Genomic DNA, 16453 nt, shown 5'->3' with positions numbered 1-16453 from the left:
AATGTATTAAATTATTACAATAAACTTGTTAATTCCATAAAATATTCAGCATCTACTCAGACATAACATGATCATAATTATTCCATCCTAAAAAAACTTTTAAAAGCTAGAATATTTGTTCAGAAAGCACTCAACATTAGGCTGTTGATAAGTCCTTTTCAAAGATCATTGAAACAGAAAAAGGGCCCAAAAGGGCATAGTCTTCCAAAGGAATTGGAAACTTCTAAATCTTCAGCAAAGAAGCAGAGGATAAATAGAATATGCCAGTGGAAGCACTGTTTGAATAATGAGCACCTACGTTTGTCAAAGATTTAATGCAAGTTGACATTACATTTTGCAGTTCAGAATATCCTTTTACAAAGCAGGTCAAACTGAAGTATAAGAGCTGACAGGCTTGCACATAGAGTTATCCTGAGTGAGAAATCCATTTGGAAATTATTCTGTTATATTTTCATAAGTGATTCAGGGCCATTTTGCTGAACCAATCAGGGACTTTTTCCCTAAAGCTGACATTATTTGTAATTGAACACTTTGTGTATTTACTTTGCCACTTTTTTCCCCTCTGGTCATTAAAGAAAACTAGAATACAAAATAAAGCACTGCAATTTTATTTAGAGCAAGGAAAAAAACCCTTAGGAACACGGGGTATTTCTCAAGAATATGCAAATTCACTATTCATTGATATGCTGGAATGTAGAGTACTGTAATTACTTTGAGGCTCACACTTTTATCTTCCTAATAGGTTACAGTACACAGAAACATTTGTCAGACAATTGTGGAAGTCACCTCTGCTTCAGCGGTGACTTCTTCATTTACATGTTGAAGCTAGATGCAAGACTGCAGTTTCCTGGCTGGCTTGGGAAAAGGTGCTCTGAACAATGTGTGGGCCAGCCTGTTGGAATGCAGGAGCAGGAGAATGCCACTAGCTTCTTTCACTACCTTGTAAGGCCTGGGCAAGAGCTAACCAATTGCAATCCATGTGCTCAAAGGAGTTCAGAGACTGTTCACTGCATGCATGTCTGGAGATGCATAGTACTCCAAATGGGATGATGAGATGAGGCAGGTCTGTAGTCCTGCTGCACTGCAGGGATCCATCCCATGATGCAACAGTCATGTTCTGCCTTCTGTGCACTGTGTATTCAACTACACATCTGCACTGCCATGTACTTGGCTAAATGGCTAAAAAGCCCCAACTCAGTAAAACACTTAAACATGAGCTTAATTTTAAGCATGTATTTAAGTCCATCCCTATTCAGCAACGAACTTAAATATGCACTAAGTGCTTTAATGAATTGGGAGCCAAGAACCAAAATTTGCCCTTCAGGATCCTAGAGCACAGAAAGATCCAGCAAGCTCTGAAGACTCTGAAGATTTACACTCTGAAGAGCGAACTAGCCCAACACTGCAGAAAGTAGAAATAAAAATTGTATTAAGATGATGTTTAGAAAAAAGTGAACGGTACAGAGTTTAAGCATAGAAGTTTCTGGTTATCGGGGAATAACGTACATATTATCAAGGGGTGCGAAGTTTGGTTTAAGATCAGTTGGCACAAAGAATACATAATCTGCAATATCCCCGATTGGGGGTAATTGGTTGACAGGTCAAAGTACAGACACTGAGATATGAGGGTATGATGTTCATATAATGGCTATGTTTGGGTGTGAAGTATAATGAGTGGATACGATGATGAGGATGGGTTGACCCTCATTTGGTGAGATTTAACATTCAGTGAGTTATGGTTCCAGTTCATATGGTTCAGCGGACAAAGTTTCTTGGTCCCTTTCATGTGGTCAAAGAATGATGTCACTCCGGGTCATGCCTCCTGGTACTGTCCGTGACCGGTGACGTGTTCGATGTAGATGTCCCTGGACCATTGGATGGTGTCTGAGACCATGAGGCACTGCATGAGCCGTGCATAGCGTTGACCGATCCCGCAGGTCCGCAGCACGCGCTCATTGCAGGGGTCCCAGGCGCCCAGGGCTCCAACGATCAAGGCATCCATCTACACCTCGTAGCCCTTCATTCTCAGGGTGTCGGCCAGGGGGGCATACTTTTCCAGCTTACAAGCTCGGGCTTCATGAAAGGCCAGGGTCCTGTTCTCAAAGGAGACTGTGACGTCAACAAGGATGATCTTTTTCTGGGCCTTGTCAGTGATGACGACGTCAGGTCGCAGATGGGTGTCGGTGCTGGGGATGGTGCAGTTCATGGAGATCTCTCCCAGGTGTTGTGCGATGGCTTTCACCAGGCAGTTCTGGATGGCATTATGGTGCAGCTGCCAGGCTCTGGAGTGGGGTTTGCAGCTGCACAGGACGTGGGGCAGGGTCTCGTTGGAGTAGCCACACTTTCTGCAACACTTTTCTCAGTTCCCGTGGCGGACGGCTCCGTTCAGCGGGATGCAGTTGAGCCGGGCACAGTGGATGAACCGCCAGTCACTGAAATGGGTGAAGGCACCCCCTAATTCCTTCCCCTTCTTGGGTGCTTTCCATTTCCAGCCAACAGGTCTTACATTTTGACTGGATTGTCTCAGCCATTTAACTCTCTTTCATTTTTAAGTCTGAGGCAAAGGATGGAGGAACAGAACAACTGTGGGAAAAGATATAAAGTAGAGTATTATCTCAGCATACTGGTGATAGACCAAAACATCTCAATGTTCCTCACTGGCCTTAACTGTGACAAATAGGATACTGTGGTGAGCTCGCTGCAAGAATAAGTAACTACAACACCACTCCTTGGCATCTTCCAGAGGAAACGGTGTAACTACCATGTTGCGGCCACACTGTAACTCCCACATGTAAGTCAATGACTCATAATCAGTTATGTGAAAGGCTATTGATAGTAGTGTTTAACATGGAACAAAACAAGAGAGGAACTCACTCATTTTGGTGGCTGTCCTCATTTGTCTAGATATGTAGTGTTGTATCATCTTGTGGTGACAGGATGCAGCAAGAGGACATGAGTGGGAACAAAACTGTATCTGAAACACATTTTTGTTCCAAGAAGATTAATCAAGCAAGTGTATATAGATGGAAAGATTGGAAAGACTTTCTGCACCCCTATTTCTAGCAATGCCACCATTTAAACTTAAGTAGGATAGAAAATTTGTAATAATGTAAAAATAGACAAGAATCTGGTAACATTGCCACCATCCAGAAATTTCAGTGTCTGGAACACTTCCTGTCCCCCCTAAAACCTTCTCCTCCCTGGACAGCCTTGAGAGGCTTTTTCACCAAGTTCCTGGTGAACACCAATCCAACCCCTTGGATCTTAACACAAGGAGAACTAACCATCCCCCCTTCCTTTCCCCCACCAATTCCTTGTGAGTCCGGATCCAATCCCCTTGGATCTTAAAACAAGGAAAAATCAATCAGGTTCTTAAAAAGAAAGCTTTTAATTAAAGAAAGAAAGGTAAAAATCATCTCTGTAAAATCAGGATGGAAAATACTTTACAGGGTAATCAGATTCATATAGCCCAGAGGAACCTCCTCTAGCCTTAGGTTCAAAGTTACAGCAAACAGAGGTAAAATCCTCTCAGCAAAAAGGAACATTTACAAGTTGAGAAAACAAAAATAAGACTAACACGCCTTGCCTGGCTGTTACGTACAAGTTTGAAACATGAGAGACTGATTCAGAAAGATTTGGAGAGCCTGGATTGACGTCTGGTCCCTCTTAGTCCCAAGAGCGAACAGCCCCCAAAACAAATAGCACAAACAAAAGACTTCCCCCGACCAAGATTTGAAAGTATCTTGTCCCTTTATTGGTCCTCTGGTCAGGTGTCAGCCAGGTTTACTGAGCTTCCTAACCCTTTACAGGTAAAAGAGGCATTAACCCTTAACTATCTGTTTATGACAACTTGTATACCTAAATTACTATACTCAGCTCTTATATACCAGGATGAGATGTGCCTTAGAAATACTTTATACAGAATTAGAAAGAATATGGATTCCATAATTCTGTCCATCTCTATAATGATTTCATTACCATGGATCTCAGTATAATATTTATTACACCTCTACCCCAATATAATGCTGTCCTCAGGAGCCAAAAAATCTTACCATGTTATAGGTGAAACCACATTATATCAAACTTACTTTGATTCGTGGGAGCGTGCAGCTCTGCCCCCCCGGAGCGCTGCTTTACCACATTATATCCAAATTTGTGTTTTATCGGGTCGCGTTATCATAGAATCATAGAATATCAGGGTTGGAAGGGACCTCAGGAGGTCATCTAGTCCAACCCCCTGCTCAAAGCAGGACCAGTTCCCAACTAAATTATCCCAGCCAGGGCTTTGTCAAGCCTGATCTTAAAAACCTCTAAGGAAGGAGTAGGGATAGAGGTGTATATGGTATCTATGTCTGAAACTAGCTTGACCAAAAGGACACAGAAAATATATGTTGGCCCAGAGTTGTCCTCAGCACTGCCATTTCCAGTCCCTGTTGATGTCTGTGGTCTTGTAGAAAATTCTCTGATCTTGATAATATTTTCTCTAGATCTTTCAAGAGGAAATAGAACTAGCAGGTTACTGACAGTAGCACTATCCAGTCCCTGACTGTGCAAAATAAACTGTTTGCTATGTATGTTTGAGTCAATTAAATTTGGTGTTTGAACTTCTGTGTTATCAGAGGATTCAGATAAGAGAGCAGGGACCTTTGGAGGAGTGGGATAAATCATTAAGAACTTAAGAAACTCTCCTAATGGAGGATGTTTACTCAGATACATCTGAGGGAAGGGAAAAGAATGGAGACCTTTTGAAAGGAGACAGAGGTATTATGAATTCTTTATATCTAAGGTATGTTTTCAACAAAACCACATGCAGAATTAATTGGAATGAACAAGATTTCTTTGCAATGGGTAAATCTTGCAAATAATAAGGACATTAAACCTGTTAATAAAAGATAGCTAACTTCAGACCACTTGCTGCCAAGGTCTGAACTAAAGATGAGGGCAGGCTAAAGTCAGAAGTTCCCAAACTTTTTTATAATGTGGACTATATGTTAACAAAGAGAGAGCCTTGTGGATACCTCCACTCCCATTCATGGTCAAATAATGCTGTGTCAACTACAGCATTACAAGGAAAAGGAATATTAAGTAATTATTGTTGCCCCTTTTTCCAACACTGTTGGTGTATTCTGACACTAACATCTGCCCTCTGCTGAGCACTAGCAGATGTCTGAGGCCTTGCAGGTCAACTTTCCAGTGGAGGATAAATCAGCGACATAAAGTCAGGGTAGAGTCTAAGTGTAACTTTTTTATTTTCACATCAGTCCTGAAACAAAGGTGACCAAACAGCATGCAGCCAATCCCTTCTTCCCGGAATCTCAGCCCAACACCAATGTCTGGTTCCCAGAGAGCATTGCAACCTCAAGAATGGACTCTAACCAGTGACCAAGACAGAAAACAAGCACCCCTGCTGCTTGCCCAGAACCCTCTCCAGCAGCCACTGCTTCCACACAAAACCTGCATAACAAAAACTAACATAGCATATCTTCCCAGGACCGAACATTTGCTGACATGAGAAGAAAAACTTGTGACTGTGTAAAACCATGCTACCTGCTGCGACAGCATTTATGTATTCTTCATTGTCTTTAATGTAAAACGAGTTTAATCACACTGTCTGATTTTGCTTTTAAATTCATCTCCTCCTCTCTTCTGTTCTATTCCTCTCTCCTCTGAATATTTCTTTTTTGTCTGGACCTCCTCTGCCCCGAATGTCACCTAGTTCTCTTCTTCCTCTGCCAGCCACCTAGTTCTCTTCTTCCTCTGCCTTGGACTGGTTAGCTGATTCTCTTTTCTTCTGGACACTTCTCTCCTATTCCTCTTGATACCTTGTTTAAAGTTGATTTTACAGGGCTACCAGCTGTATAAGCAGGTGGAAGCAACAAGGACAACCAGCACCAGGTGCCCAGCTATCAATCATGGTCCACCACTAGTCCACCGATCACACTTTGGGAACCAGAGAGATAAGTATGAACATGCTAAGAAAGATCTATTGCCATATGCTGACTTCTTCAAATTACTATAAATCAGGGATCTCTTGATTACACAGAAAGATGCTAGCCATGGAAGGAGACTGACAAAGTATTTGACCATAACAGAGATATCTCATCCTACAACTTTATGATAACATTTCATTGCACTTTTTGTCTTTCAATGTCACTGTATTTTTATGCTATGGGGGCTGTACACACACTGCTTATTGTCATACATAAATACATATAAAATGTGGTGTCTATTACTATAATTTTCAAACCAGAAGAAAATCCCTTGGGATTTGTATATATACATTCTGGAAACTTTGTGTATCTGGCCAATGGGACCTTATTCACAGGAACAGCAGTTTGCTTTTTACAGAGGCTTGCTGGTCAGGGAGGAAAAAAAAATCAGGTTAGAATTTGTCAAACTCAATTTTCTTCTTAGTTTTACTGATTAATTTTATTTTTCAATACGGATTTTCCTCTCATCTTTTCCCCACTGGCTGTACAGGCTTGGGAGTATACACATGCACAGTTTCAGCTAATTGTCAAACATATGATTGTTTGATCCTTAAATGGAAACTGAAATTAATGAACAAATGATAAATTAAGCAGAGGTTGCAGCTATTTCTGCTCTTTCAGAGAACCCACAATGTTGGCTTTTACATCAAATTGATAATTTGGTAAATAAAGTCAGCAGTACTTTATTGTATTTACTCAAGTTGCCTGAGAAGATTTTCCTGCCTGAAAAAATAACTCTGTTGACATAGCTGTTATTTCTGCTGCTGGGTTGCTTCACTTCCCACACATTAATAGTCATAAGTAATACGTTATAGCAATGAAACTGGCTGAGCTCCCTTCATTGTGCATGTGAACACAGCATTAAATAATGGCCCAGCTACCCAGAGATTACATTTAAAGGAGAATTCTGCTATTTACTTGCATGGAGACAAAAGCTCTGTGAAACAGAACCTTGAAAACTGTTTGTAGGGAAATGTAGCTTAAAATGGGTGGTATGATTTGGCCCACAATTTTTAGTTTTTACTTTTGTATTAAGTATACATTCAAATTGTTAAGTAAAAAGAGAGAGTCTACACAAATCAGTAACTTCTTTAAACATTCCACTGAAAAAATAAAAGGTAAAGAACATATCAAAACAAATATACTTCTCTTTCTTATCCTAATAGCACCATAAGCTTTGTCTGTGTATATATATACACATCTGCATTGCTAATGTGCACGCTACTGTAGTGCCAAGGTGTTATCTACACAAATAAAGACATCCCTACAACCAGTTAGATTGAATTCATAAAGTTTTAGAATATAAAAACTTGGGAACAGCAACAAACAAAACTTTTACAATTCCCAGCAAAGAACAATTATGAACCCAATGGGGCAGACGAGAGATTGACATGGAGAGACTCTTTCTATGCCAGTGATGAAAATATGAAGTAAGCAAAGAAAGATATTTCTTTAAATTGTCAGAAATGCTGAAAGACTTTCTATTAAGGAGTGAAGGAGCATAATCGTTTGTGTATGTTGATTAAAAAGAAAACTTGTGCATAACTCTGTGGGCAAGGAAAGAGTGGTAGAAATAACAACAGGCTACAGCCTTTAGCAGCCTGCTCCCAGATCAGGAATAAACAGCAATAACAAACGGGATAAATCCTAAATGCATTATGAAGCCCTATTCCAAGCAGATGCTTAATATAATGTATACCTCTGGCAGAGACCTCAGATTTCTATCCAAAATATTTCTGTAGTTCCGAAACTGTGGTCAATGGAGTACTTTCTGGTGGTTCATAGAAAGCTGTTTGGACACATAGGCCAGATCCTCTGAAGTATTTAGGTACCTAACTCCTAATTAAATCAACCTTTGAGGATCTGGGCCATAGTGATGGCTCTACTTCTTTGTTTCTAACGTCTATATCACATTTAAAGAAGCTAAAGTTACATTAAGTACTTTCTTAATATTTCTTTTCCATTAAAGCGATATAGAAGCCACAGGGATATTATTTGATTGCAAATGGGAGGAGGGGTAGTCCACCCACCCACTCATGAATGCGAGAGAAATTGATCATGAGATAATCTCTCTATTAAGAGATAGTAGTCTGCACTATGAAAATGTTTGAGAACCCGTGCTTTATTTGCATCACGAGTGTTGTCAAAGTGTAACAGGGACCAAAGTGCCTCATACATCTCTGTCATATCTCCTTGAAGGGTTATGCACTGTTTCTCTCCATCACTTTTTAATGGAAAATCTTTTATCATTTCTGGAAATTTGACAAAATACTTGTCTCACACTTTGGGACATTGGAGTAGAAAGTGTCTCTCCATCTCAATCTCTTCTGTCACATTGGTTGCACATTGGTTACTCTCTGAGTTTGCACTGTACCCTGTGTCTCTCAATTTCCAACATTAGTTTATAGTCACCCACTTTGTATTTGAAGAGAGACTGCTAGTGTGATGGTTCTGTATAGAGATCTGTAGCCATCTGTCTTTTTATTTTTGATTTGTTCTTCCCAGAGATCAGCATATTTGGTTTTTATTTTTTAAGTTTTTAAGCTAATTATTTTACCATCACTCAATTTCAAGTAGGATTGTCTGTTAGTCTGGAGGAATAGTGTGTTAAGGCCTTGGAATGCTATAGCTGAGTGGATTATTGTGAGGGGGTAGTCTGCCCTTAAAGGCAGTAGGGCCTAGCGGTTAACCCACTGTGACACTTGGTATGGCCTTTTAAGGATTTGAAATGTCCAATAGAAAAAGATGAAGACCTAAAGGGGGATAGACATAGAGAGGAAGAGGTCGTAGGAAGGACTAGTTGTTAGAAGAAATACAGGGACCAGGAGCCTGGCAGAGTAAGTGAGGCTAGGCCCACCTCTTCCCCCAACTAATTGGGTATAACTATGGGAAGAGGAGCAGCATAAAGGCTGCCTCCTTAGAATAGGGTAGGACTAGGGGATTGGCTGGGCTGGGGCTGGACGGGAAGGATGTACTAGCTGAGCTATACTTTGAGGGGAGATGGAAGATATAATGAAGAATACTGAAACCAGTCTAGAAAATTATGAAGGAGATAGCAGAGGGGAAGACAGGTCCAGGGCCGGCTCCAGCGTTTTTGCCACCCCAAATGGGGAAAAAAAAAAAAAAGCTGCGATCGACTCTACCGCCACCACTTCATTCTTCGGCAGCAATTTGGCGGTGGGTCCTTCCCTCTGAGAGGAACTGAGGGACTCACCACTGAATTGCAATTGAAGACCTGGACATGCTGCCCCTTCTCGTTGGCTGCCCAAGGCATCTGCTTGCTGTGCTGGTGCCTGGAGCTGGCCCTGGACAGGTCACAGGTTAGGAAAAAGAAAAGGGTAGACATGCCAGAGCTAGAAGAAGCAACAGCAGGCAGAAAGACAGGAAAGATAAAAGAGAATAATCTGTTATAATAATGAAATCACTAGTCAAGGACGTGAAGATAGGGGATATAAGCCCTCTGAAAGTGGCAGAGTGGATTTAAAAAGCACTGGAGACATAAAAAGAGCTAGAAAACTGCCAAGAGGAGGCCTATTAAATACAAAAGCAAGGAACCAGTGGGGAAACTATTAAAGATTAAAATGCTAGGAAAACTGAAAGTGAGCTGCCAACTGCCTAAATATCTGACAAAGACAAGAGAAGTTGTATATCTATCAAAATGACTGAAGAGGAAGTAAAACAAGGCATAGGGGATGATAAGGTACTATGTGTTGAGTGGCTAGGAGGGGAAAGAAAGCCATCCACAGCTATGCTAGTTGCATTTAAAGGAGAAACCCTCCTGGATAGGATATCAGATTTTTCAGACAAATCCATATATTCCACCCCCAGTCAGGTGCTACTGATGCCAAAGGTTTGGACATATGGCAAATGTATGAAAAGGGAAAATAAGATGCAGTAAATGTGGAGGGGAGCACTCCTATAACAATTGTATGGAAAAGTCAGAATTAAAGCTTAACAACTGTGAAGGAAAGTGCAGTGCAGCATATGGAGTCTCCACAACTGGAAAGCAAACGAGAGAAATAGAAACAACGAAAGTTAAAATTTTCATACGCATACGTTACTGGAAGACAATTTAAGACCGGAAGAGGAAAGGAAACTCAGTAAGGAGAAAAAGATAAACACACAACGGAATTGTGTCCCCTGTGCAGCTGGAAAGTCAACAAAGAGGAAGGAAAGAGAAGTGATCACTTTCCTGTACTTATAGTATATCACAGTAAAGGCAATGTTGAGGATGGAGGAAGGCCCCCTACTTGGAGTATTAAAAAAAAGCAAACTGTTTAAAAACAAAGTAGTGAAAATATTAATGAACAATGTATAAATGATGACACTGGAGAGTCTGATAGCCATAAGGGAATCATGATGGCTGCAAAATTACCTATACCTAAGATATCAAGTCAACTTAAAGGTAGAAACAATGTACCATGAGGGGATGAGGAGTGTAAAAAGCAATTAAATAAAGGAACAAGGTACATAAGAAAGTGAAAAATACAATGAATTATGAGGACTTAATGTAATATAAAAGAAACAAGGCAAGTGCACAAAGGTTATTAAAAAGGGGGGAAAAAAACTAGAGACAATTCTGTGAGAAAAATGCCACCCACCTGCCTCAACAGCTGGGGGAACTTGATGGGGGCCAGAGGTGACAGGGAGACAGTCCCAGCAGCAAGAGATGGAGACACTTGCAAAAGACAGTAGGTAACTCCTCCTCCCAGAAGTCTCTGGAACCCATTGGCTAGCTGAGGGAGAAGGGTGCTGATTGGCCAGTATTCCCCTGCTCCGAGAATTTAATCTGGTACAGAGGCCACGTGAAGCCTCTTTCAACTCCATTCCAGCAGCCCCACCTGGTCTAGGAATGAGAATCCGACTAGAGAGATGCTGCAGGTCTAGCAAATCACCTGTTTGGGGGGTCAGGAAGCATTTTTCTCTCCCATGGGCCTATTGGCGGAAGACCAGGAAGTTTTTTGCTTTCCTTATAGCACTTTCCTCCCCAGTAAGTTAAGTAGGGATGTGCTTAGTACCTACTTGAGATATTGGGGTTGAGCTGTTTATTTGTTGCAACTTGCGGCCAGTTTCCCGTGTGCTTAAAAGAATATGATGAATGTTCCCAGAGGTAAAAGACCTGAGATTATAGTGGTGGCCCTTGGGTTCATAGGATAGGGTGATACCTTTTGGCCTTTGCAAGCCATGGTCAGATCTTGTGGCCCTCGTGGGCCAAGGTCCTCACCCTTCTGCACCCGCTGTCCCACACTGTGTGTGCGTGAGGGGAGGGTGCTAGGACCAGGGCCGGCTCCAGCTTTTTTGCCACCCCAAGTGGCAAAGAGAAAAAAAAAGAAAACGAAAAAAAGCTGCCATCGGCGCCACTTCAGCGGCTGCTCTACCATGCCGCTTCATTCTTTGGCGGCAATTCAGCAGCCGGTCCTTCCCTCCGAGAGGGACTGAGGGACTCGCTGCCAAATTACCGCCGAAGACTCAGACATGCCACCCCTTTCCATTGGCCGCCCCAAGCACCTGCTTCCTGCGCTGGTGCCTGCAGCTGGCCCTGGCTAGGACTCACGGAAAGCTGAGTTCTGGTGGGGTATGCTGGGGAAAGCCTATCCCAAGTTATGGATTATATGGTAAGGAGTCCTGCAACCCCTGCATTTGAACAAATGAAATGCCTGCTACAGGAGAGTATCTGTGATGGTCAGGTAGTGCCCCTCCCCTGTGTTAAAGTTTAATAAAAGCTGCATCTTGCCACTTAATTCTATGCATGTGTCTGTCATCATTTTGCCACTGTGCTCACATCAATAAAAACGATCCTAAAACATCAGAGGTATATAGGCAGATTACGACAATGAATGGAATACCAAGTAAGAGCAATTCCATAACAGGCCTCATTGTAGAAGGCTAAGGGATAAAAAGCTCTAATGAAGAAAAAGTGGAAGCCCTAGGCAGAAATATTCCACAACATTATTTGTGGTGAAAATCAGATTATACAAACCCATGTGAGAGGAAAAAAATTAATTAAAGAGTCTCATGAGCACATGAGGAGGAGTCAGGAAAGATGAGGACGCAATATTAAATGGGGAAACTTCAAAGAGCTGTAGCTAAAAGCAAAAATTCTGCACGAGGCAAGGATGCCATATGCAATGAAATGCTAAAAGATCTGAATGAAGTGCATTTGAAAACACTGCTAAAACTGTACAATATATGGGAGAAAGGGTGAGCTTCAGCGGAATGGAAACATGTTTGTAGTTGCAGTGTGGAAACCAAGTAAACTGCAAATAAGACTTGATGCCTACAGGCCAATTGCCCTTACATCATGTATGGATAAAGCCCTGCAGAGAATGGTGTCTGAACGATTAACAATATATTTACAGAGAAATGGATTTATAGACAATGTGCAAATTGGTTTCAGGAGGGGAACGAGTACAGTTGATCATATAGTAAGATTAAAAACAGAAGCACAAAATGTTTGAGAAATAATGAATACAAGATGGTAGCTTTCCTGGATATGGAAGCAACATATAATATATTATGGAGAGAGGGCTTATTGCATAAAATAGCACTCCTGGGCATAAATAAAAGAATATGTAAGTGGATAAAGGATTTCTTTAAGTAAAAGATCTATGCAGGTTAGAGTGGAGAAAGCTGCTCTGGCATATATACAATCACAAATGGCATTCCACAGGGGAGTGTCATCACCCCTATCCTATTCAACATAATCATAAACAATCTCCCAGACAGGATGAGTGCAGGAACAAGCATTCCCTTGTTTGTAGATTTCTGCACCATATGGGTAAAAAACAAAAATAGCTGAGAAGCAAATCAATTAAATACTTATGAAAAGTGTGAAGCAGAGCAATGGGGGGCTTTAAATGTTCAATTTGCAAAACTAAAGCAATGATACCCACTAAAAAAGAATATTAAAAAAGATTGTAAGCTGTTTCTATAAGGACAGAAAATAGGTGTAGTTAAAACTATGAATTCCTGGGTGTGCTATTTAATAGCAAGCTAACATGGAAATATCATCACATTGAAAATATTGTTGATAAACATGCTGGTAAAGTCACAGGTCTAGAACCCAGAGTTGTACAGCTACTAGGTATTTGACAGCACCAGGCTGTTACTCAGCAGTTGTAAGTAGGTTTGTTTCCACTTCCTGTGACCCACTCTGGAAAACAGACGCTGGAATAGTCTACCTCAAAGGTTTGAGAGACAGCAGCCCTATGGAACCTGATTGGCTCCCCACACTATATAAACCCAATGGGCATTCTAGGAAGTGTCCAGGTTATAATGTGGATCTTCTGTAGCTGCTTCTTGCTCTTGAATTCTTGGCTTGATTTGGATTTTGCCTTCCAACTCAGACCCTGGAACCTCAGTTGGACTGTGACCCATGGTATTGGCCTCTGGCCGGAATCAACTCTCTGATTGCAGAAAATGGAACACCCTTGCCCTGCCCTGAGGACCCGTCCCTGCCCCACCCATTCTCCAAGGCCCAGCCCCTGCTCACTCCATCTCCCCTCGCTCTCCCCAACTCTCACTCACTCGCTCATTTTCACTGGTCTGGGGAAAGGAGGTTGAGATGTAGAAGGTGCTGCGGGCTGGGACAGGGGTTAGGGTGCAGGAAAGTGTATGGGGTGCAGGCTCTGGGAGGAAGTTTTGGTGCAGGAGGGGGCTTAGGAGGTTGAGGTGGCTTTGGGAGGGAGTTAGGGTGAGGGAGGGGGTCAGAACTGAAGCAGGGAGTTGGGATGCAGGAGGGAGTTTGGGGTGTGGGCTCTGGGGAGTAATTACCTTAGGTGGCTCCCAGAAGCAGCCGAGCCGGCATGTTCCTGCAGCCCCTGGGCGGAGGCGCGTCCAGACAGCTCTACACGCTGCCCACACTTGCAGGCCCCACCCCTGCAGCTCTTATTGGCCTTGGTTCCCGGCCAATGGGAGCTGTGGAGCCGGTGCTCAGGGCCTTTGTAGCAGTTTAAAGTTCAGGCCTAAGCGTCAAATTTTGTCAAAATGTTTTGAAAAATCTGCAAGGCAGGCCACTATTTTTCATTGACAAGTACCTTGGATTTGTTTACTGCTGTATTTTAGAGTTTAAATAATTATATTATCTGGCCACATGATTTCTTCAGCTTGAGTTTATGGGATTTCCTTCAGTTTTTATGTTTACATTGGTTTGCCTAATAAGAGTTTGGTACACTATATTCTGAGTGGTTTTATGAGAATGTCAGTATGCTTTTAGCTTTTCAAGTCGGATTTCTTCTGGGGTTTTGTTTGTTTGTTTTTTTGAAGTTTCTATCCAGATTTTACTATTCTGGTTTCCTAGATTTTGTTTATATTTATTGGGTTTGAAATTTTTTGTATATAATTTATTATTGGATATAATTCTGTTTCTAGGTTTGTCTGTGTGACGAACTGGGAAAGTTCTTAATGTTTTCTCTGAGTACTGTATTGGTGCCTCAGTGTCCCCTAGGCAGTTCTTAAGTATATGGCAGAGCAAAGGGCCAGTGCACCTAAATGCCTGACACTCTGTCTCCTAGCAACTAATGGCCTGGGCCCCTCCTCTGCAAAGGTGCCAGCTGAAGGTGTTGGAGACAAAGGGATCAGGTGACCTCCTGGCCCAGGAAAGGAGCGGGGGGCTGGGAGGGGTGGTTAGTCTGGAGCTGGCTGGGGTCAAGGTTGGAGGGCAGACCTGGGGGTCTGGCTCGCTGCCCCCCAGAATGGACCCAGCCGAGGGGTCCGGTTCACTGTACCTACAAGCTCTGTTTTAGACCCTGTTCCTGTCATCGAATAAACCTCTGTTTTACTGGCTGGCTGAGTCACGTCTGACTGCAAAGTGGGGGTGCAGGACCCGGTGGCTTCCCCAGGACCCCGCTGGGGTGGACTCGCTGTGGGAAGCGCACGGAGGGGCAGAGGATGCTGAATGCTCCAAGGAGAGACCCAGGAGGTGAAGATGTGTGAGCTTCTTGCCCTGAACAAGTCTGCTCCAAGGGAGAGGAGGCTCCCCAAAGTCCTGACTGGCTTGGTGGGGAGCAGTTTCAGAGCATCGCCCGAGGACTCCGTGACAGTCTGGTATTTGTTTCTACCCAGTTTTTTGGTTTGTGTCGTTTCTTATTCAGATAATTCATATAACTGATTTGAAATTTCTCAGTGTTTCATGCTGAACATTGCATAGATTTTCTGTGTATTTTTGACTGGGTGAGTCCTTTATTTTGCTGTTTTTTTTTTTTGACAGACCTACTCAAAGAACTTTTCTTGTTTTCTCCCTCTTTCTGAGCAACAGTTCTGGATCTGGTTCTGAGGGTGGGATTTCTTTGTGATATTGTTCAGGGGTTTGTAGGTTTTTTGTTTGTTTGTTTAGTAGCAAGACTGAAGTCCATGTCTGTGCAGGGATGTATCTGTCTGGAGTTCTAGGGATGGCATTGTCAGCGTCCCTTCATAATTCTCCTGTGTTCCCATAAAAGTTCTTTGGGGGTCTATGCAGGTTGGTTGGCGCTGGAGAGGTTGGCAGCACTGGCAGAGTCTGTCGGAGAAGGAACTTCTTTGAAGTTGATCTCTGTCCGCTTTGCCCTGTGGGACGTGAGGTGCCCCTTCCCTGTGGCTTGGGAAAAGCGTTAGGCTGGTGCCTTGCTCGGTAGAACTCGCGGACGCTGGGCCGCTTCCTTCCCCTGCTCTGTGTGGGGGCTGGCCCCACCCCCGGAGGCCCGCCGCCTTGTGCAGGGGGCGGGTGCTGTGTGCTGAGGGCGGTGGCCCCGCAGGCCAGTTCCTGGTTGAGCGGCGGAGCAGGCGGCGGCATGCTGAGGCGGCCGGGTCACGGGCTGAGCTCTGCGCGGCTCTCGCTACTCCTGTGCTGGCTGCGCCTCTGTCTGGCCGGCAGCGCGGCGGCCCCACACCTGGTGGTGGTGCTGGCGGATGACCTGGGCTGGCACGACGTGGGCTGGCACGACTCCCTCATCCGCACCCCGCAGCTGGATGCGCTGGGGGCGGGCGGGGTGCGGCTGGAGCGCTACTACACGCAGCCCCTGTGCACCCCGTCCCGCAGCCAGTTGCTCACCGGCAGGTACCAGGTAGGGCAGCAAACCCGGTCCCAGCGCCGCCTGGGCAGCCCCCAAGCCTAGCGGGAGCTCCGGGGGTGGGCAGGGACTCCCTGGAGTTGGCGGCGTGTGGCACTGGCTTGTCCTTCAGCTACCTTGGCGGGAGGGCCCCGTATTGGGGCGCAACCGAGGCCGGGGGGGCGGGCGCCTCTCCCGACCCCTCTAAGACCTGCAGGTCTGTCAGAGTTGTTACCGAGGGCCGTGGTGCTGCTGCCCCCTGGCTGGCGCGTCAGGTGCCTTCCCCCGCCCCAACCCAGGGTGACCCTTTGAAAAGCTCCTAAGCCCCATTGATTGTTAAGGGTATTTAGGCAGCTGAAGATGCAGGGAGGCACCTCATGGGGATTTTGAAAGGCCCAAATGACTTTTAGACAATGAGATTTAGGCTCCTGAAAAATT

At 43.8% G+C, this 16453-nt stretch overlaps 1 protein-coding gene across 2 annotated transcripts in view; it reads left to right on the top strand.

Moving 5' to 3' along the window:
* Positions 1-15741: 15741 nt before the first annotated feature.
* ARSB (arylsulfatase B) overlaps positions 15742-16453 on the top strand; it is an 88512-nt gene continuing 87800 nt past the window's right edge. Inside the window, exon 1 of one of the 2 annotated variants that reach the window (XM_030567408.1) lies at positions 15742-16030. In XM_030567408.1, the coding sequence (XP_030423268.1) occupies positions 15758-16030 (273 nt within the window). In that variant the 5' untranslated portion in view covers positions 15742-15757. The remainder of the gene's footprint in view (positions 16031-16453) is intronic. The other variant, XM_030567409.1, reaches the window with a different exon arrangement.

This window comes from Gopherus evgoodei, chromosome 6, assembly GCF_007399415.2.
Source record: "Gopherus evgoodei ecotype Sinaloan lineage chromosome 6, rGopEvg1_v1.p, whole genome shotgun sequence".
NCBI classification, from domain to species: domain Eukaryota; kingdom Metazoa; phylum Chordata; order Testudines; family Testudinidae; genus Gopherus; species Gopherus evgoodei.
The sequence above is the reverse complement of the archived record's forward strand: the minus strand, read 5'-3'. Positions and strand labels throughout refer to the sequence as shown.